Source organism: Pongo pygmaeus, chromosome 12, assembly GCF_028885625.2.
Source record: "Pongo pygmaeus isolate AG05252 chromosome 12, NHGRI_mPonPyg2-v2.0_pri, whole genome shotgun sequence".
Lineage (NCBI taxonomy): Eukaryota > Metazoa > Chordata > Mammalia > Primates > Hominidae > Pongo > Pongo pygmaeus.
Window position 1 is genome coordinate 27,729,515 of NC_072385.2, and position 22,419 is coordinate 27,751,933.

At 40.2% G+C, this 22,419-nt stretch overlaps 1 protein-coding gene across 3 annotated transcripts in view; it reads left to right on the forward strand.

Moving 5' to 3' along the window:
* The window catches only part of VWA3B (von Willebrand factor A domain containing 3B), a 224,084-nt gene that overhangs the window by 20,271 nt on the left and 181,394 nt on the right, over positions 1-22,419 (forward strand). For all 3 annotated transcript variants that reach the window (XR_008500554.2, XR_008500555.2, XM_054474969.2), the window contains 3 exons: positions 13,501-13,595; positions 17,361-17,611; positions 19,149-19,308. Coding sequence is in view for 1 of the 3 variants with exons in the window: in XM_054474969.2 (XP_054330944.1) it covers positions 13,501-13,595; positions 17,361-17,611; positions 19,149-19,308 (506 nt within the window). In the remaining 2 variants the exon portion in view is untranslated. The remainder of the gene's footprint in view (positions 1-13,500; positions 13,596-17,360; positions 17,612-19,148; positions 19,309-22,419) is intronic.

A 22,419-nucleotide genomic window follows, 5' to 3' on the forward strand; every position in this document is an offset into this window, starting at 1 on the left:
AACAGATGTTTCTTTTTTTTATTTATTATTATTATACTTTAGGTATATCTCCCAATGCTATCCCTCCCCCTCCCCCCACCCCACAACAGTCCCCAGAGTGTGATGTTCCCCTTCCTGTGTCCATGTGTTCTCATTGTTCAATTCCCACCTATGAGTGAGAATATGTGCTGTTTGCTTTTTTGTTCTTGCGATAGTTTACTGAGAATGATGGTTTCCAATTTCATCCATGTCCCTACAAAGGACATGAACTCATCCTTTTTTATGGCTGCATAGTATTCCATGGTGTATATGTGCCACATTTTCTTAATCCAGTCTATCATTGTTGGACATTTAGGTTGGTTCCAAGTCTTTGCTATTGTGAATAGTGCTGCAATAAACATACGTGTGAATGTGTCTTTATAGCAGCATGATTTACAGTCCTTTGGGTATATACCCAGTAATGGGATGGCTGGGTCAAATGGTATTTCTAGTTCTAGATCCCTGAGGAATCGCCACACTGACTTCCACAATGGTTGAACTAGTTTAAAGTCCCACCAACAGTGTAAAAGTGTTCCTATTTCTCCACATCCTCTCCAGCACCTGTTGTTTCCTGATTTTTTAATGATTGCCATTCTAACTGGTGTGAGATGGTATCTCATTGTGGTTTTGATTTGCATTTCTCTGATGGCCAGTGATGGTGAGCATTTTTTCATGTGTTTTTTGGCTGCATAAATGTCTTCTTTTGAGAAGTGTCTGTTCATGTCCTTCACCCACTTTTTGATGGGGTTGTTTGTTTTTTTTCTCATAAATTTGTTTGAGTTCTTTGTAGATTCTGGGTATTAGCCCTTTGTCAGATGAGTAGATTGCAAAAATTTTCTCCCATTCCATAGGTTGCCTGTTCACTCTGATGGTAGTTTCTTTTGCTGTGCAGAAGCTCTTTAGTTTAATTAGATCTCATTTGTCAATTTTGGCTTTTGTTGCCATTGCTTTTGGTGTTTTAGACATGAAGTCTTTGCCCATGCCTATGTCCTGAATGGTATTGCCTAGGTTTTCTTCTAGGGTTTTTATGGTTTTAGGTCTAATGTTTAAGTCTTTAATCCATCTTGAATTGATTTTTGTATAAGGTGTAAGGAAGGGATCCAGTTTCAGCTTTCTCCATATGGCTAGCCAGTTTTCCCAGCACCATTTATTAAATAGGGAATCCTTTCCCCATTTCTTGTTTTTGTCAGATTTGTCAAAGATCAGATAGTTGTAGATATGCGGCGTTATTTCTGAGGGCTCTGTTCTGTTCCATTGATCTATATCTCTGTTTTGGTACCAGTACCATGCTGTTTTGGTTACTGTAGCCTTGTGGTATAGTTTGAAGTCAGGTAGTGTGATGCCTCCAGCTTTGTTCTTTTGGCTTAGGATTGACTTGGCGATGTGGGCTCTTTTTTGGTTCCATATGAACTTTAAAGTAGTTTTTTCCAATTCTTTGAAGAAAGTCATTGGTAGCTTGATGGGGATGGCATTGAACCTGTAAATTACCTTGGGCAGTATGGCCATTTTCACGATATTGATTCTTCCCACCCATGAGTATGGAATATTTTTCCGTTTGTTTGTATCCTCTTTTATTTCCTTGAGCAGTGGTTTGTAGTTCTCCTTGAAGAGGTCCTTCACGTCCCTTGTAAGTTGGATTCCTAGGTATTTTATTCTCTTTGAAGCAATTGTGAATGGGAGTTCACTCATGATTTGGCTCTCTGTTTGTCTGTTGTTGGTGTATAAGAATGCTTGTGATTTTTGTACATTGATTTTGTATCCTGAGACTTTGCTGAAGTTGCTTATCAGCTTAAGGAGATTTTGGGCTGAGACAATGGGGTTTTCTAGATATACCATCATGTTGTCTGCAAACAGGGACAATCTGACTTCCTCTTTTCCTAATTGAATAACCATTATTTTCTTCTCCTGCCTAATTGCCCTGGCCAGAACTTCTAACACTATGTTGAATAGGAGTGGTGAGAGAGGGCATCCCTGTCTTGTGCCAGTTTTCAAAGGGAATGCTTCCAGTTTTTGCCCATTCAGTATGATATTGGCTGTGGGTTTGTCATAGATAGCTCTTATTATTTTGAGATACGTCCCATCAATACCTAATTTATTAAGAGTTTTTAGCATGAAGGGATGTTGAATTTTGTCAAAGGCCTTTTCTGCATCTATTGAGATACTCATGTGGTTTTTGTCTTTGGTTCTGTTTATATGCTGGATTACATTTATTGATTTGCATATATTGAACCAGCCTTGCATCCCAGGGATGAAGCCCACTTGATCATGGTGGATAAGCTTTTTGATGTGCTGCTGGATTCTGTTTGCCAGTATTTTATTGAGGATTTTTGCATCGATGTTCATCAAGGATTTTGGTCTAAAATTCTCTTTTTTAGTTGTGTCTCTGCTCGGCTTTGGTATCAGGATGATGCTGGCCTCATAAAATGAGTTAGGGAGGATTCCCTCTTTTTCTATTGATTGGAATAGTTTCAGAAGAAATGGTACCAGTTCCTCCTTGTACTTCTGGTAGAATTCGGCTGTGAATCCGTCTGGTCCTGGACTCTTTTTGGTTGGTAAGCTATTGATTATTGCCACAATTTCAGCTCCTGTTATTGGTCTATTCAGAGATTCAACTTCTTCCTGGTTTAGTCTTGGGAGAGTGTATGTGTCGAGGAATTTATCCATTTCTTCTAGATTTTCTAGTTTATTTGCATAGAGGTGTTTGTAATATTCTCTGATGGTAGTTTGTATTTCTGTGGGATCGGTGGTGATATCCCCTTTATCATTTTTTATTGTGTCTATTTGATTCTTCTCTCTTTTTTTCTTTATTAGTCTTGCTAGGGGTCTATCAATTTTGTTGATCCTTTCAAAAAACCAGCTCCTGGATTCATTAATTTTTTGAAGGGTTTTTTGTGTCTCTATTTCCTTCAGTTCTGCTCTGATTTTAGTTATTTCTTGCCTTCTGCTAGCTTTTGAATGTGTTTGCTCTTGCTTTTCTAGTTCTTTTAATTGTGATGTTAGGGTGTCAATTTTGGATCTTTCCTGCTTTCTCTTGTGGGCATTTAGTGCTATAAATTTCCCTCTACACACTGCTTTAAATGCATCCCAGAGATTCTGGTATGTTGTGTCTTGGTTCTCGTTGGTTTCAAAGAACATCTTTATTTCTGCCTTCATTTCGTTATGTACCCAGTAGTCATTCAGGAGCAGGTTGTTCAGTTTCCATGTAGTTGAGTGGTTTTGAGTGAGATTCTTAATCCTGAGTTCTAGCTTGATTGCACTGTGATTTAAGAGATAGTTTGTTATAATTTCTGTTCTTTTACATTTGCTGAGGAGAGCTTTACTTCCAAGTATGTGGTCAATTTTGGAATAGGTGTGGTGTGGTGCTGAAAAAAATGTGTATTCTGTTGATTTGGGGTGGAGAGTTCTGTAGATGTCTATTAGGTCCGCTTGGTGCAGAGCTGAGTTCAATTCCTGGGTATCCTTGTTGACTTTCTGTCTCGTTGATCTGTCTAATGTTGACAGTGGGGTGTTAAAGTCTCCCATTATTAATGTGTGGGAGTCTAAGTCTCTGTGTAGGTCACTCAGGACTTGCTTTACGAATCTGGGTGCTCCTGTATTGGGTGCATATATATTTAGGATAGTTAGCTCTTCTTGTTGAATTGATCCCTTTACCGTTATGTAATGGCCTTCTTTGTCTCTTTTGATCTTTGTTGGTTTAAAGTCTATTTTATCAGAGACTAGGATTGCAACCCCTGCCTTTTTTTGCTTTCCATTTGCTTGGTAGATCTTCCTCCATCCTTTTATTTTGAGCCTATGTGTGTCTCTGCATGTGAGATGGGTTTCCTGAATACAGCACACTGATGGGTCATGACTGTTTATCCAATTTGCCAGTCTGTGTCTTTTAATTGGAGCATTTAGTCCATTTACATTTAAAGTTAATATTGTTATGTGTGAATCTGATCCTGTCATTATGATGTTAGCTGGTTATTTTGCTCGTTAGTTGATGCAGTCTCTTCCTAGTCTCAATGGTCTTTACATTTTGGCATGATTTTGCAGCGGCTGGTACCGGTTGCGCCTTTCCATGTTTAGTGCTTCCTTCAGGAGCTCTTTTAGGGCAGGCCTGGTGGTGACAAAAATCTCTCAGCATTTGCTTGTCTGTAAAGTATTTTATTTCTCCTTCACTTATGAAGCATCGTTTGGCTGGATATGAAATTCTGGGTTGAAAATTCTTTTCTTTAAGAATGCTGAATATTGGCCCCCACTCTCTTCTGGCTTGTAGGGTTTCTGCCAAGAGATCCACTGTTAGTCTGATGGGCTTCCCTTTGATGGTAATCCGACCTTTCTCTCTGGCTGCCCTTAACATTTTTTCCTTCATTTCAACTTTGGTGAATCTGACAATTATGTGTCTTGGAGTTGCTCTTCTCGAGGAGTATCTTTGTGGCGTTCTCTGTATTTCCTGAATCTGAATGTTGGCCTGCCTTGCTAGATTGGGGAAGTTCTCCTGGATAATATCCTGCAGAGTGTTTTCCAACTTGGTTCCATTCTCCCCGTCACTTTCAGGTACACCAATCGATGTAGATTTGGTCTTTTCACATAGTCCCATATTTCTTGGAGGCTTTGCTCGTTTCTTTTTATTCTTTTTTCTCTAAACTTCCCTTCTTGCTTCATTTCATTCATTTCATCTTCCATCGCTGATACCCTTTCTTCCACTTGATTGCATCGGCTTCTGAGGCTTCTGCATTCTTCATGTAGTTCTCGAGCTTTGGTTTTCAGCTCCATCAGCTCCTTTAAGCACTTCTCTGTATTGGTTATTCTAGTTATACATTCTTCTAAATTTTTTTCAAAGTTTTCAACTTCTTTGCCTTTGGTTTGAATATCCTCCCGTAGCTCGGAGTAATTTGATCATCTGAAGCCTTCTTCTCTCAGCTCGTCAAAGTCATTCTCCGTCCAGCTTTGTTCCGTTGCTGGTGAGGAACTGCGTTCCTTTGGAGGAGGAGAGGCGCTCTGCTTTTTAGAGTTTCCAGTTTTTCTGCTCTGTTTTTTCCCCATCTTTGTGGTTTTATCTACTTTTGGTCTTTGATGATGGTGATGTACAGATGGGTTTTTGGTGTGGATGTCCTTTCTGTTTGTTAGTTTTCCTTCTAACAGACGGGACCCTCAGCTGCAGGTCTGTTGGAGTACCCGGCCGTGTGAGGTGTCAGTCTGCCCCTGCTGGGGGGTGCATCCCAGTTAGGCTGCTCAGGGGTCAGGGGTCAGGGACCCACTTGAGGAGGCTGTCTGCCCGTTCTCAGATCTCCAGCTGCGTGCTGGGAGAACCACTGCTCTCTTCAAAGCTGTCAGACAGGGACATTTAAGTCTGCAGAGGTTCCTGCTGTCTTTTTGTTTGTCTGTGCCCTGCCCCCAGAGGTGGAGCCTACAGAGGCAGGCAGGCCTCCTTGAGCTGTGGTGGGCTCCACCCAGTTGGAGCTTCCTGGCTGCTTTGTTTACCTAAGCAAGCTTGGGCAATGGCGGGCGCCCCTCCCCCAGCCTCGCTGCCGCCTTGCAGTTTGATCTCAGACTGCTGTGCTAGCAATCAGCGAGACTCCGTGGGCGTAGGACCCTCTGAGCCAGGTGCGGGATATAATCTCCTGGTGCGCCGTTTTTTAAGCTCGTCGGAAAAGTGCAGTATTTGGGTGGGAGTGACCCGATTTTCCAGGTGCCATCTGTCACCCCTTTCTTTGACCAGGAAAGGGAACTCCCTGACCCCTTGCGCTTCCTGAGTGAGGCAATGCCTCGCCCTTCTTCGGCTCGCGCACGGTGTGTGCACAGTGCCCACTGTCTGGCACTCCCTAGTGAGATGAACCCGGTACCTCAGATGGAAATGCAGATATCACCCGTCTTCTGCGTCACTCACGTTGGGAGCTCTAGACCGCAGCTCTTCCTATTCGGCCATCTTGGCTCCTCCCCTCTACTTTGATCTTTATTATTTATTTCCTTCTGCTTGTTTGGGTTTATTTTGCTTTTCTTTTTTCTAGTTTCTTCAGTTGAAAGCTTTGATTATTGATTTGAGATTTTATGTTTTCTTATGTAAGCATTTAGTGCTACAAATTTCCCTCCAGTCAGTGCTTTAGCAATGTCTCAGAAATTTTTATATGTTGTATTATTATTTCCACTTACTTTAAAGTCTTTTATTTTCATCAAGACTTCCTCTTTGACTTATGGACTTTTAGATGCATATTGTTTAGTTTCTAAATACTTGTAGATATTCCTGTTATCTTTTTATTTAGTTTTGATTTCTAGTTTGTTTCCATCTTGGACAGAGCACATACTTGTTTGGTTTCAGTTCTTGTAAAATGTTTAGGATATTTTATAGCCAAATATGTGCTTTGTTTTGTACATGTTCCATGAATACTTGAAAAGAATGTGTATTCTGCTGTTGTTTTATAGGGCTTTCTATAAATGTCAGTTAGATCCTGTTCATTGATGGTGTTGAGTATCCTTCCTGATTTTCTTCTTCTTGTTCTATCAGTTATTGAGAAAGCAGTATTGAAGTTTCCAAGTATAATTGTGGATTTGTCTATTTCTTCTTTCAGTTATTCTGTTTTTTTGCTGCAAATATTTTGCAGTTCTATTGGGTGATACATACACATTTAGGATTGCTATGTCTTTCTGGTGGATTGACACCTTTATCATTATATAATGTCCTGCTCTGTCCCCAGTAATATTCTTTGCTATGAAGTTTATTTTTCTAATATAGCCAATCCTATTTCCTTTTTATTAATATTCGTATGGCCTATCTTTTTCCATCCTTTTACTTCTAACTTATATATATAATTATATTTGAAGCAAATTTCTTGTGGATAGTATATTGTTGAGTCTTTCAAAAAAAATCCTCTTTGCCTATCTTTATCTTTTACTTAGCATATTAGACCATTTACAATTAACGTGATTATTGATATGTTAGAGCTTGTTGACCATTTTATTTTTTGTTTTCTTTTTCTCTGTTTTTGGCTTGTCTGTTTTTTTCCTGCCTGCTTTTGGGTTACTTAAACACTTTTTAGAATTCTGTTCTTATTTATCTATAATGTTTTCTATTGTATATCTTCATATGCCTTTTTTAGTGATTGTGCTAGGTGTTACATTATGAATACATAAATTATCAAAATCTACTGATGTCAACATTTTACCAGTTTGAGTGATGAGCAGAAACCTTCTTTTCCCTTTATAGCCCTTTGCCCTTCCCATTTATAATAAAATGTATTATTTTATCTTCTTACATTGAGAATTACATTAGACTGTGCTAGAATTTTGGTTCAACCATCAAACATCATTTGTAATACTCAAAAGGAGAAGGAATGTCTATTTTATTTGCCTACAGTTTTGCTTACTGTGTTCTTCTTTCCTGATGGTCCAAGGTTCATTCTTTTGTTATTTTCTTTCTGTGTAGAGAAATTCTTTTATTCTTTAAGAGTAACTCTGCTAGCCACAAATTCCTGTGGTTTCTTTGTCTGAGAATGTCTTTATTTCTACTTTATTCCTGAAGAAGAATTTCACCAGATATAAGATTTAGGGTTGATAGTTCTTTTTTTTTAGCATTTAAAAAATATTGTGCCAGTTCTTTCTGGCCTCCATGGTTTCTGATGAGAAAACCACTATCGTTAGAATTGTTTTTTTCCCTGTTAATAATGTGCTTTAAAGATTTTTTTATTTGTCTTTTGGTTTCAGATGTTTGAGTATGATGTGCCTTGGTGTGAATTTATTTGCATGTATTATCTTTGAATTTCACTCAGATTCTTGAATCTGTTGCTTTATGTTTTTTGTTTTTGCCAAATTTGGAGAATTTTCAGCCCTTATGACTTTGAATCCTTTTTTTTTTTCTATTTTTTCCTGCATCCTCTTTCTCTTCTCCTTCTGGCATTCCAATAATATGAACATTAGATCTTTAAAAAAAATAATCCTACATGTCTGTAAGGCTCTGTTCAGATTTTTGAGGCTATTTTCTCCGTCTTGTCTAGATTGGGTAATTTCTATTGTTCTCCAAGCTTACTCATTCTTCTTTTTTCATTTTGCTGTTGAGTTCATCCATTGAGTTTTTAATTTTTATTATTCTGTTTTTTGCTCTAATATTTCCATTTTATTCTTCTTTATATCTTCTATTTCTTTACTGAGACTTCCTATGTTTTTATTCATTTTGAGAATGTTTGTAATTGCCATTAGGTATTTTTATGGTTGTTCCTTTAAAATCCTTGTTAGGTCATTCTATGACATCTCTCATCTTGGTGTTGATATTGTCAGTTGTCTTTTTTAATAATCTTCCTGGTTTTTTGAATGATGAATGATTTTTTATTGAACCTGGGACATTTCTAAAATTTTGTTTATATTTTTGGATTTAGGTGTACAAGTGCAGTTGTGTTACATAGATATATTGTGCAGTGGTGAAGTATGGGCTTTTAGTGTATCCATCATCTGAAGAGTGCACATTGTACCCAATAAGCAATATTTCATCCTTCACCCTTGATACAGTCTGGCTGTGTGTCTACCCAAATCTCATCTTGAATTGTAACTTCAACAATTCCCACGTTTGTGGGAGGGACCCAGTGGAAGATAATTGAATCATGGAGGCAGGTCTTTCTCTTGCTGTTTTCGCAATAGAGAATAAGTCTCACAAGATCTGATGGTTTTAAGAAGAGGAGTTCCTTCACACAAACTCTCTCTGCCTGCTCCTATCCATGTAAGACATGACTTGCTCCTCCTTGCCTTCCACCATGATTGTGAGGGCTCCCCAGCCACGTAGAACTGTAAGTCCATTAAACCTCTTTCTTTTGTAAATTGCCCGGTTTCATGTATGTCTTTATCAGCAGCATGAAAATGGGCTAATATAACCCCTGCTCCCCCCACCTTTTGGATTCTCCAGTGTCTATTTTTCTCTGCATGTCTGTATGTTCACATGCCACTTAAAAGTGAGAAGATGCAATTTTTCACTGTTTCTGAGTTATTTCATTAAGAATAATGGCCTCTAGTTCCATGTATGTTGCTGTAAAAGACATGATTTCATGTTTTGAAATGGATGAGTAGTATTCCATAGTCTATACACACCATGTGGTTTATATATATAAACCACATTTTAATAATACTACAATAAACATATAAGGGCAGGTATCTTTTTGATACAATGATTTCTTTTCCATTGGGTAGATTACCAATAGTGGGATCAAAGGGTAGTTCTATTTTAATTCTTTAAGAAATCTCCATCCTGTTTTCCATAGAGGTAGTACTAATTTACATTCCCGCCAACAGTGTATAAGCATTCCCTTTTCTCCACAATCTCACCAAAATCTGTAAATTTTTGACTTTTTAATAGTAGCCATTGTGACTGGTGTGAAATGGTATCTCATTGTAGTTTTGATTTGCATTTCTCTGATGATTAGTAATGTCGAGCATTTTTTCTTGTTTCTTATCCACTTATGTGTCTTCTTTTGAGAAGTGTCTATTCATGTCTTTTGCCCATTTTTAAATGGGGTTATTTGTTTTTTTGCTTGCTGAATAGTTTAACTTCCTTATAGATTCTGGATATTCAATCTTTGTTGGATGCGCAGTTTGCAAATATTTTTAATAAATATTTGCAAATATTTTTAATAAATATTTTAATAAATATTTGCAAATATTTTCTCTTACTTTATAAGTTGTCTGTTTACTCTGTTGATAGTTTCTTTTGCTGAGCAGAAACTCTTTAATTTAATTAGGTTCTACTTATTAATTTTTGTTTTTGTTGCAATTGCTGTTGAAGACTTAGTTATAAATTATTTGCCAAGGCCCATGTCCAGAATAATATTTCTTAGGTTTTCTTCTAGGATTCTCTAGGATCTTATGTTTAAATTTTTAATCCATCTTCAATTAATTTTTTTATATAGTGAAAGGTGGGGGTCCAGTTTCATTCTTCTGCATATAGCTGGCCAGATATTTCAGAGCCATTTATTGAATAGGGAGTCCTTTCCTCATTGCTTATTTTTGTCAACTTTTTGAAGATCATATGACTGTAGTTGTGTGGCTTTATTTTTGGTTCTGTATTCTGTTCCATTGTTCTATATGTCTGTTTGGTGTGTCTCGTGTGTGTGTGTGTGTGTGTGTGTTTTACCAGTACCATGCTGTGTTGGTTACTGTATCCTCGTAGAAGTCATTACCTTCATTCTTGAAGAACACTTTTGCTGGTTTTAGAATTATTGGTTGAAGTTTTTTTTTTCTGACCTTTAAACATGTCAAGCCATTGTTTTCTGATTTCCACCTTTTCATCTGAGAAATCAGACATAATCTATAACATTTTCTTTCTACATGATGTATATAATGTATCTTTTTTCTATAACTGCTTTTAAGATTTTTTCCTCTTTATTCTTGGTTTTCAGCTATTGTGTTATTACTTGTAGTGTGATATGCCTTCTTTTGGTTTTCTTTGTACATACATTGCATTGGATTTATCGAGGTTCTTGGATCTGTAGGTTTGTTTTTAATCAAATCTTGGAAATTTTCAACTATTATTTCTTCTAATCTATTTTTACGCCCTATCTGTTCTCTCTTTTTCTTCTGAGACTCAAATCATAGTTTGCTAAGCATCTTGATATTGTCCCACATGTCACTGAAACTCTGTTCATTTTGTCAATATTTTTTTTCTCTTTGTTTATCAGATTAAGTAATTTCTCTTGACAGATTTTCTAGGTTACTAACACTTTATTCTGGTACCTCCAATCTGCTGTGAAGCCCATATAGCTATTGTACTTTTTGTTCTAAAATTTCCTTTCTTTTCAATTTCTCTGCTAAGGTCCCCATTTGTTCACTTATTATGATCACAGTTTTCTTTCCCTCCAACATTTTATATATATATATGTATATGTATATAAGTATATATATGTATATGTATATATGTATATATATATGCACACATATATGTATAATGTTTATAGTATACATATAATATATTGAGGCCTTTTTCTTCTAATTTCAACATCTGGTCCATTTCAGGGTAGGTTTTATTGATTGCTTTTTCTTTTGACTATTGGTCACATTTTTCTCTTTGTTTATATATCTGATAATTTTTTGTTTTATGCTGGACAATGTGGATGGTTGTAGAGACTTTGGGTTGTATAGTTTTCCTTTGGTATATGCAAAAGATTGGTTCCAGGGACCCCCTGTGTATACCAAATCCATGCATACTCAGTTCCTGCAGTTGGCTCTTCAGAACCCACATAAGTGGAAAGTTGGCCCTCTGTATGAGTGGGTTTCACATTACACTGATACTGTATTTTTATCCACATTTGGTTGAAAAAAAATCTGCATATAAGTAGACCCATGCAGTTCAAAACCAAGTTATTCAAGGTTCAACTGTATAATCCGTCTTCTAGGAGAAGTGATTTTTATTCTTATAAAAATTGATACATATATAATTTATAACAGCTTTATTGAGCTATAATTTACTTACCTACAATTCAATGGTTTTAGTATATTCACAGATATGCGCAACTATTTAGAATGTTTTTATCACCTCAAAAAGAAACTCTGTACGCTCCTTAGCTCTACACTTTCCTACCCCTAAACTGTCCCTATAGATTTGCTTGTTTTGAGCATTTCATTGACATAGAATTTATAATATGTGGTCTTTTGTGACTGGTTTCTTTTACTTAGCTTAATGTTTTTAAGGTTCATCCATGTTGTAACCAGCACCAATACTTTATTCCTTTTTGTGGCCATATGTATTCCATTGTACGGATGTACTATGATTTTCTTATCCATTTATCCGTTGATAGATGGAGAGCTGATTTTCATTCTAGTAGGCAGTTAAGTTGGCTGGACTCAAACTCCAAACTCTCTCTCTTTCCTGCTAAATATATACGAATAACAAATGTCCTCCTTTTTAGGATGGATGCCATTCCAGTTTCTGCATGTTCTAGATTGCTGTCTAATGCCTACAAATAGCTCTTTTTATATTTTATCCAGAATTTATCATATTTTTCTGTGTGAAGGTTAGCTATACAACATACTCCACTGTTATTGGATGCAGAACTCACAATACCTTGCATTTCAATTCCCAGTACAGCTTATGAAGCCTTCCATAGTCTTATTTCCTTCAAGCCTCAAAAAACAGCTTCCTCTCCCAACTCTAGATAAATGTCTTAGGTAAACAGAGAATGCTGCTAGTGATATTTAGTCACTTCATCAGTGTCAGCCAAGAAGGTGAAATCTTGGAAACACAAATTTTAGAGCTGGAGTGGTCTATTGAGTGAGATTATTGCTGATGGAATTCAAGCATCCATTCTTTACTCTTTACTATTGTGAAAGTTGCACTTCAAGACTTGAAATCACCCCCTGTGATTGGGGAGCAAGCCTGGCCAGGGTGTCTGTAAAATTCAGCCTTGCTCTTTTTAGCTTTCCAGAGGAGGCTGTTATCCTGCCTTCCTAGTAAGGCAGAGGGAAGGAAGTACCAGCATCACAAGTACCACCATTCTGTCTCCCACCTTTGGGACTTAAAAATAATAATTAAAATTACAATAAAATAATCATCAGATAAAAAACATCTCTGTGAAGCCTTACCTTATCTTCTGTCCTGCCAAATCCTAGTTAGTCTTTGAATCCTCTCCATAGGCTTCTGAGAGTTCCATGAAGGAGTAGAACTATGTTGTAGGTAACAAGAAGGAGTAGGACTATGTTGTAGGTAACAATTGTATTCCCATCCTGTAAGCATGCCTAGTACATAGTAGGCACCCAATAAGGGTTTATGCAACAGATATTTGAACAGCTGAGCATATAATCTGATAAGGAGAAAATCTTGTAGTTCTGACATTCTGTATGGCAATTCTGAATCTGTGACTGGCTGGCTTTATTTCAGTGATTTAATTATGACCCTCCAGTTGAGAGTACAGTTGAAATATCTAAGTGAAATTTTAAAAACCCTGAAAACCAAGTCCAAGTCATGAATAACTTTCTACGTTACTTTTTTTTTTTTTAACCTCTGCTGTAATTATTCTGGACCAAAGTACAAGGAAACTAGGACACAAATTCTATTCTTCCTGTTTATTCACGCATTAAAAGATTACAATGCCCTTCTCACTCATAGGTGGGAATTGAACAGTGAGAACACTTGGACACAGGATGGGGAACATCACACACCAGGGCCTGTTGTGGGGTGGGGGAAGCGGGGAGGGATAGCATTAGGAGAAATACCTAATGTAAATGACGAGTTGATGGTTGCAGCAAACTAACATGGCACATGTATACATATGTAACAAACCTGCACATAGTGCACATGTACCCTAGAACTTAAAGTATAATAAAAAAAAAATTACAATGCCATAGACAGTTACATTTATCACAGCACCTAGAAATACTTCATGATTTAGAACAGAATAGAAAGCATCACAAATTATTGATGGCACAAGATATAATTTGAATGGTGTCAGAGAAAAACATTTCAAAATAAAAATAGGAAGGTTCACTCATGTACTACTGTTTTGATTGTTTTTCTTTATAAAAATGCAGATTATGTGGCGTCTCTGGGGAGACCTGTGGCTTCTCGGTATGCTGATGATCTGTTTCCACAGCTCTGCAGAACAGAAGATGGCAGAGTATACAATGTAAGTCAGAGTTCCTTCAATGCGCAGTCCTGTGACAGGGTGCTGACATCACATCGGGGAGTGTGGTGTGGGGAGAGACTTGTGTTGCTTGGCAGGGATGCAGCTGAGCCAAGCCCTTATGAGGCCAGGGGTTTTCTTTTGGCCTTGGTAGGGTGATGAAAATCATGGCCAAGGAAGGAAGTTTTTGATCCGTTAGAAATTAGTGCAGAAATCTCTTGATGAGAGATGAAAACATTTGCACATTACCACTTCGTTTTGCTTTGAAAATAAAGGAAAAAAAAAACCAATATGACAGAGATGATCTGAAAGCCAAGAGCAAACTGCCATTATCTGAGAGAAGCATTAGGAATAGGGGCAGCATTTGCAGATAGGAGAATGAGCACCACCTCTGACCAGAGGCCTTTACTTCCAGCAATTCAGCTGGAAGAGTTAGGAGAGTTACCTGAGTCTCACGTCTCCTACATGTGTCTCACGTCTCCTACATGCCAGGCCCTGTGCAGACCCTGGCCAAACACATGGAGCTCAAAGTCTGTTGGAGACACATGTCCCATCACGTCCATTTATGGATATTTGTTCATGTCCATGTACATCCATGTACCACCTGGACTACTGTTTCCTAATATTTAGAAAACTTAAATTACTTTTATTGGTAAATTTTTTTTTTGAGAAAATTTTTGTAGACCCTATCCTCGAATATGTCTTCCAGTTGTTTACTCTCCTTCTCTTTCAGGAATGCCAATGAGTCACAGGTTTGGTCTCTTTACATAATCCCATATGTCTCAGAGGTTTTGTTGATTTTTTTAAATTCTCTTTTTCTTTTGAGACACGTTCTTGTTCTATCACCCAGTCTGGAGTGCAGTGGTGTGTTCATGGCTCACTGCAGCCTTGACCTCCCAGGTCTGAGTGATCCTCCCACCTCAGCCCTCCAAATAGCTGGGACCACAGGCATGTGCCATCACACCCAGCTAATTTTTGTATTTTTTGCAGACAGGGTCTCGCCATGTTGCCCAGGTTGGTCTTGAACTCCTAAACTCAAGCAATCCACCTGCTTGGGCCTCCCACCTGCCTTGGCCTCAACCTCATGCCTCAGATTACATGTGTAAGGCACCATGCCTGCCGCTTTTTCTTTATTTTTGTCTGCCTACACTGATTCAAAGCAGTGATTCTTCAACTTTGAAGTTCTTTCCTCAGCTTGGTCTGTTTTGTTGTTAATGATTCTGATGGTATTATGATATTTCTGTAGTGAATTGTTCAATTCCAAAAGTTCAGTTTGGTTCTTTCTTAATATGGCTATATCATCCAATTCTTGGATTATTTTACTGTTTTCCTTGGATTGGGTTTCCACCTTCTCCTGTATCTTTATGAGCTTTCTTGACATCCAGATCCTGAATTCAATGTCATTTCAGCCATTTCAGTCTGGTTAATAACCACTGCTGAGGAGCTAGTGTGATTGCTTGGAGGTAAGAGGACACTCTGGACTGAGAGTTTCTGGAATTCTTGCACTGGTTCTTTCTCACCTGTGAAGGCTGATGTTTCTTCATCCTTTTAAGTTGCCATCCTTTGGATGGGCCTTTTGGTTTTTATGTTATTTCCCTTGAGGGTTTGACTGTGGTGTGAGTTGGGTATAGCTGATTGGCTTTGTTTCTGGATGCTTTCAGAGGGCCAACGCTCAGCTCAGCATTCCTGGGCTGCATGCTGTAACCCTGGGGCCTAGGACTGGGCTGTGGCTTTGTCCTCTGGCCCCTTGAGGTCGAACACTGGCTGCGCTGCTGCTGGCAAAAGCCTTCCATTAGGGGCTGCTGGCAATGCTCTGGTGGGGCAGCAGGGGGGCCATGGGTGAAAATATCCTGGTGGGGTGTTGGGGCTGCCCAGGAAACAGTAGAGAGCCTGGAGGGATACTGTAAGAGGGACAGCCAGGCCATTCAGCCCTTGGAGAATCCTCCATGATGGGGGTGGTAGGTTGCCTTCAGCTTGAAGATGCACCCACTACTTACTTTTTCCAAAGCTTAAATTACCTTTTTTTTTTTTTGATGGAGTTTCACTCTGTCACCCATCTGGAGTGCAGTGATGCCATCTCAGCTCACTCTGCCTCCTGGGTTCAAACGATTCTCCAGCCTCGCCCTCCCAAGTAGCTACAGGTGTGTGCCACTGTATCCAGCTAATTTTTGTATTTTTAGTAGAGATGGGGTTTCACCATGTTGGCCAGGCTGGTCTCGAACTCCTGACCTCAGGTGATTCACCCACCTTGGCCTCTCAGAGTCCTGGGATTACAGGCATGAGCCATCATGCCAGGTCCAGCTTAAATTCCTTTTTAAACTAAGCCTGGTCCTAAGCAATACTATCTGTGGAATCTTGAGTTTGATGTGCTAAGTATATTTTTTATCTGAACTACATTAAAATCAATGCCAAACTCCTAAAAACATCTGTCCCTTTACCTTCAAAATCCACCTCCACATTCCCTGTGATGTGCCCACCCTGGCTTCTGTGTTGTAGCAGTAGCTGTGCATGCTGGTGAAGGAGCTGGTAATTCTGTCTTAAGGGGCCATGAGAAGCCTCCAAGAAGTGATGCTGGAGCTTGAGGAATGAGCTTGACCTTGACATACACATGGGACAGGGAAGGAAGGAGCCTGAGCCAAGGCACAAAAATGTGGAATGAGGTGATGTGGTCTGAAAGCATATTTTCCAAGATAAAGTACCGTATCTTCTTTTAAAATGTGCTCTAAGAATCCCTAAGCCTAGCTGGGAAGGTGACCGCATCCACCTTTAAACATGGGGCTTGTAACTTAGCTCACACCCGGCCAATCAGATAGTAAAGAGAGCTCACTAAAAAGCTAATTAGGCAAAAACAGGAGGTAAAGAAATAGCCAATCATCTATTGCCTGAGAACACAGCGGGAGGGACAATGATCAGGATATAAACCCAGGCATTTGAGCCAGCAACAACTACCTCTTTGGGTCCCCTGCCTTTGTATAGGAGCTCTGTTTTCACTCTGTTAAATCTTGCAACTGCTAAAATAAAATAAAATAAAATAAAATGTGCTTTGTCACAGAATAGGGCACAATTTTTTCTTGTTCCTTGTCTATGTCTTCTATTGCCTCTCTACCTCTTGAAAGGCCTTGCACAGTGTGTCTGATCTATGTGAAGGATGGTTTATCTGTACATACAAGAAACTTCCTGCAAGTCTCTGTCACCATTTGGGGGCAGCCCAAGGGCTGTTGGTAGCAGCAGTGAGTGATCAGGTGGTCCAGGTGCAGGAGAGCTTCGCCCGAGAGAGGAGGGCATGAGGACAAAAGTCATGAGCAGAAGGATGTGTAGCTGGGATGGCATCCTTTAGAGGAAACCCGGAAGGTGTGCTGGCATGTTCAGTAGCATTTTCAGAAATATTTTTGGAATGTTATATTTAGGAAAACGTTTTAGTGAGACATTATTTTCCATCTGCCTTTGTTGGTCTTTTCTTCTACCTAATTTCTCAAGAGTGCCCTGGGCTTTTTCTGATAATCTGTAACTATAAATATAAAACATAATCTGGAAAGATATTTTTTAAGGACTGCTGTATTTTGAGTAGATCACATTATCATCTTTTCTTCTGTGGAGAATCCAAGCATTTTTCTGTTGAAAGACTGGAACCTTTTCTCCTGGATTCTGTAGTGTTTGGAGGGTCATTGACAACACTGTTATGAGTGCACAGTTCTCGGTGGCAGCACTGTGGTTCAAATGACTTATTTTGGTGGTGTTTTATTGTTTTTGTCTTTTATTTTCATTAAGCTGACAGCTAAATCAGAACTGATTTATCAGTTTGTGGAACATTTAACACAAGCTGTGGAGAGCTACAAGCAGCGAATGGACTGGCTCACCAGCAAAAGCCGGCAGATTTTTGGTGTCATCTTGGAACAGTGCGTCACCATAGTTCTGGATTTTGGCGGCATTCTGGAGGGGGAGCTTGATCTGTGCCGAGAGGCTCTAACAATGGTTCTCCAGGAGCAGGTGGCTCACATAACCAAGTTCAATATCATACGGTGAGTTCCCATAGGAAGGAAGTATTTTAGTGAAAGTTCATAGTAATCTGTACATATTTGGAATTAAGTAGCACAGCTGACACAGTTAGCTCTCTGGTGAGGGAAAAGGCATTATCTTATACTTTCCTAGAAGATGTAATTTCAGCAGCAATCCCAAAGTGAATAAATCTTAGGAACTTTTATCTGCTTTGCACAGGGTGTCTTAGCTTTCACATTAAAAGAGATTTAGAAACATGCATTTCTTCAGTGCATGGGAAGGTTAAAATATAAGAATATGAGTTATGGCAAATGAATATTTAAGGCCATAAATCTCTTCATTCATTTTAGCTTTTAACTTGGGTAATGAATTCAAACGTCACTAACTTCACTGATTTTCCAGACTGAAGTTGCAACTCAAGTTGACCTCCCCCGTAAGTTGACCCCTTTCACCAGAACAACAGGTGGCTGGCTTTATAGAATTTCCCATATTTCAGAGTTTTCACAACCAATTATTTATGGATTCTTGGATTCAAGAGAATTTGGACCTTAGCACTAACTTCTCATCTGGAAAAGTGATTGCACCTCCCTGACAAAAAACATCTGGATAATGGTTGGGGAAGGATCTACCTCATTCAGTTTTTCTGTTTTTAATCAAATACTTTCAGCTAAATAGAGGACATCTTTGGGGACAATGCCTAATTATGTTCTATCTAGATTCCTATTTCTGTCACAGGTATATTACTGAAGGAATCAAGTGCTTAAGTCTGCAAAGCTTTTGCTTTCTTGGAAACCTCTGTACAACATAGATGCCACTCAGCCAGATTCTCTACCCAGGAAGCACACAGCAGACACAAGTGTGAGCCAGCCCTGCTTCTGGTGGCAGGCCATGGGGGGCAATCAGGCCAGTTTATTTGCAATTATTAAGTGCAAATAAATTGAGATAATTCAAATGGCTCTTCTTTTTTTGGAATTGGGGGTTCTACCAGTCATTTATAAGCCCAAACTAAATGGTTTAACCAAATTTTCTCAGGATTTAAAAGCTAATACTATCTTGAACTCAAAACAATACCAGTATTAATCCAAAAGAAGGCAACCTATGGGAATCTTTCAGGACAATGAAAACAATGTCACGAAAGAATTAGAAATAAAATTTTAGAGCAATAGAATTGCTGGTGATTTGCAAATCTTAATACTGTGAATTATTATAAATTTACTATGAAGAGAAGCCAGTTACATATAAACTTGCCTGTTTATAAAAAATAACTTCTCTTAATGTTTTAAAGGACTCATTATTAGTGTTTACCTTTCTGTTTCTCATGTAAACATTGTTTTTCCTAGTCAGCACGGCTTATAGAAGATAGTGGTGCTTTGAGAACCTGTCTTAAACAGCTTGCTGGTTTTGTTGGTAACATCAGAGGGCTGGGAGCTATGATTTCTTTCTTTTTCAGCTCTAGAGATGGATGTTGGCAGCTTGCTGCTCATGGCTGTGAGACGGAGGGTTGGCATCCCCAGTAGCATTGATCACTGCCCGGTGACCACTCCATGTGATCCCTTTCAGGGTTTCTCAAGAGCCTGTGAAGTGGCAGGAAAATGCTACTCCTGTGACCAAACAGTCCATAGCTACTGCCGTCAGTTGGGTTGAGAAACTGATGGTTGAGCTGACTGTGAGCGAGGCTGGCCGCCTGGATGCTCTGCTGGAAGCCGGGAGAGACAAGACTGTAAGTGCGTGTTCATGGCTGGCCCCAGGCCATGGATGTGGCTTCCAGCTTAACTCTTCACACTCAGTGACTTTACATGGCCCTTCAACTGATCTTGGGCCCCTCCCAGCAGGATCCGACAGAGATCCCATCGGGCACTGATGGTGATGGCATAGCTGGAACAACCCAAATGAGGTCCCTGAATACCTGTCCCCTGAACCTGGCTAGGCTCCCTCTGTGGGGTGACTGGGGATGCAGGGTAGACCCTTGTTTAGCCAGTGTCAGGAGAGCCGAGTGCGACTCACACCCACCGAGCATAGAGAAAGGACAGGAGTGAGGCCATAGTCATGCATCTTTGCCATATTAACTTCACTCTTGCTCTCCTGCCAATTAGATCAGTCAGTCTATCTCTTATGGGGAGGAGAGATTGGAAGACTCCTCATAGAACCCTGAGGATGAGGAAATAGGATTTTCCCAGCATCCACATTCTGAATCTTTCCTAGTTACTCTTCTTCACAGATGGATCTGTCGTCTGTCACACACTTTCCAAGGTGAAGTACATGCAAGCTGATGACTCCATCCATTTTTGGATGTCAACGTATTGACATGAATTTTGATAGGGACCTTTTGGAAATAAAGCTTTACCTGGAAGAAGTGATTAGATGGTGGTGTGTTATGTCTCTTTGAGCCACAGGGTCTGTGTTTCTGGGAGTGACTCTAGTGATGGGAGTGTTGGGGCAGTGGCAAGCCGGTGGAGACACACTCTGGGCAGGTGGGGTCTTTGGCCAGCCTGGTCTCCCTGTGGGAAGGTCTGCTTGCCTTTGGATACAGTTACTTAACAGTTATGTGCTTCCTCCACTCTGGAAGCCTGGGGTTTCTGTAGGTTTCAGACTTCACCCAGCTGCATCAAGAAGTCCATTGTTGGAGAAAGAGGCCACATGTTGGCATCTTGAAAGACAGTCCCCAGTGTTCACCAGCCTGTGTTTATCAATACTGAGGGCGATGGTTTGTAATTGGAAACACATTGTTTTTCCTTCCAAGGCCAAAGGAACAAATGTTTTCCATTAAGGAAGAACCAGATACCAAGCTAGTTTTTCCTTGGTCCTTTGAGTTTGTTTTAACATCTGTAAAATTTCAAGTGTCTGGACACCTTAATAAGCGTTCAAAAAAATGGAACATACCCAGGCTCAGGGTGTGTGTGCATGAGCCTGTGCACACAGCTGTTCTCTTTGTCTATGAACCTGGCTATTGTGGTCACAGCTGACTGTGGCCCCCTGACCTGACTGCAGGATCCCCCAGTGACCCTGCCTTTCTGTTTCACTTCTTCTGGTTCGTGCCTCTCCTTTCTCTGGGGTTCATTCCTATTCCAAGAAGTAAGGAACAATTCAATGAGTTCCAGGGAAGTCCTATGGAAGAAAAGGAGCCAAGAAAGAAGCTCCCAGGCGCTGATCATCAAATGCAGCCTGAAAGCTTTTGAGAAGAGACTGTGGAGCAGCACATGCAAGCCCTGCACAGACCACTGTGCCCCTCTGCCTTGATCTGGGGGTGGTCTCAAGGAAAATTCTAGTAAATGCAACTGCCTTGCATATAAAAATGCCATGTCCTGTGTTTTATGAGGAGTTAAAAAATACATGTGTGTGTGGCAGGGGCTGGGGGGAGTGGGTTCCCGTAAGTCCTGCTTCTCTGCTCCATACCTGTCATGCCCATCCCAACGAGTTCTGAATTCATCCAGATGGCTGCAGTTTGCTCTGAACAGAAAAGATGGAAGGCTTAAAGAATTTTTTGAATGCAAATATAAACAACTAGACTGTTCCTACTGATGACAACCTGCTGCAGGTTAGCATCTTCCTCCATGAGCGGGTGCTGAGAGGAGTCAGGAAAGTGGGCATTGTCTTGTGCCCGCAAATTAACATGCGAGTCCCGTTTCTGTACCAAGCCCACATGAGGAGTAGGGCTGAACCACGTGCTTGGTCATGGAGAAGGAAGATGCCCAGAGAGGCTCCCGGCCCCCTCCAGGCGCAGGCTTTGTAACCACCGCGGGCCAGGAAGACTCAAATAGGAAGCAACGAGAGAGGAGAGCCTTGAGGTCTAAGAAGAGCACATGCGGAGTGGGAGGTCTGTTGAAATAACTGCCTCGACTCATAGCACTCGAAGAGCACTGTTGATAGATGAATTACTGTTGCGTCTCATGAAAAGGAACCTGGCTCATTGGGAGGGCAGCACGTGGGGTCCTGGGGACATGTTTGGTGGTGGAGGGGGTTGACATCCTCAGAGACCAGGTGTGTGGACCGGCACAGAGTTTCTGCTCTTCAGTAGCCCTGGTGCAGGACATGCATCTTTGGAAGTTAGTAGCTTTCCAGGCCTTACGAGGAAGGGTGGTGTACAGGATGAAAGGGAAGGCTGTTTACCCAGAGCCCTGGTTCTAAGCTGCCTAAGAAGACCGAGGGGCTTTGCTTCTCTGCCAGGACAAGGCCACCTACCCAGAAGATACCTGCATTTCTGATTCTGTTCTCGGCCTCTCTTCCATCCACCTGCTGGAGCACATTTGTGTAGTTTTTGGTTTCTTTTAATCATATTTCCTGGGAGACCAAGTGAGTGGATTAAAGACAGACCCACATGATTTCATAAAGAACCTTCACTGCTGGACTGAAAGCCGAAGTCCTGGCCACATTAATCCATGACCCTGGCAGTTCATTTATTTCCTTGTAGTGGTTCAGGCAGGCATCAGATCTTTTCTTTTTTGTGTCTCTGATGCCTAACAAGGGCTCTATAAATGCTTGTTGAACAGTAAAGGGTTGGAAAGGAAATAATTTTCATATTCTTGTGTTTGACGGGAAGATGTGGGTCCCATTTCCAAGCTATGGCATAGATTTGAGTTTTGTAAATTGAAGTGATATGGTCTGTGTGGGATTGAAAAGGTGAATTTGCTGAGTCTTGTAGGACCCTGGTGGGGATGGCAGGTGGGGACAGAGACCCTGAAACCTGGGAGGCCAGAAAGTCAGTGGTGGTCAAGGATCCTAGGAAGGATCTGAGAGGTGAACTAGATCAATACCATGGGGACAGTCACTACCATGGAGGGAATCAGATCAAATGGGCTGAGACAGCAGAGGGCTCCCACAGGTACAGGGAGGA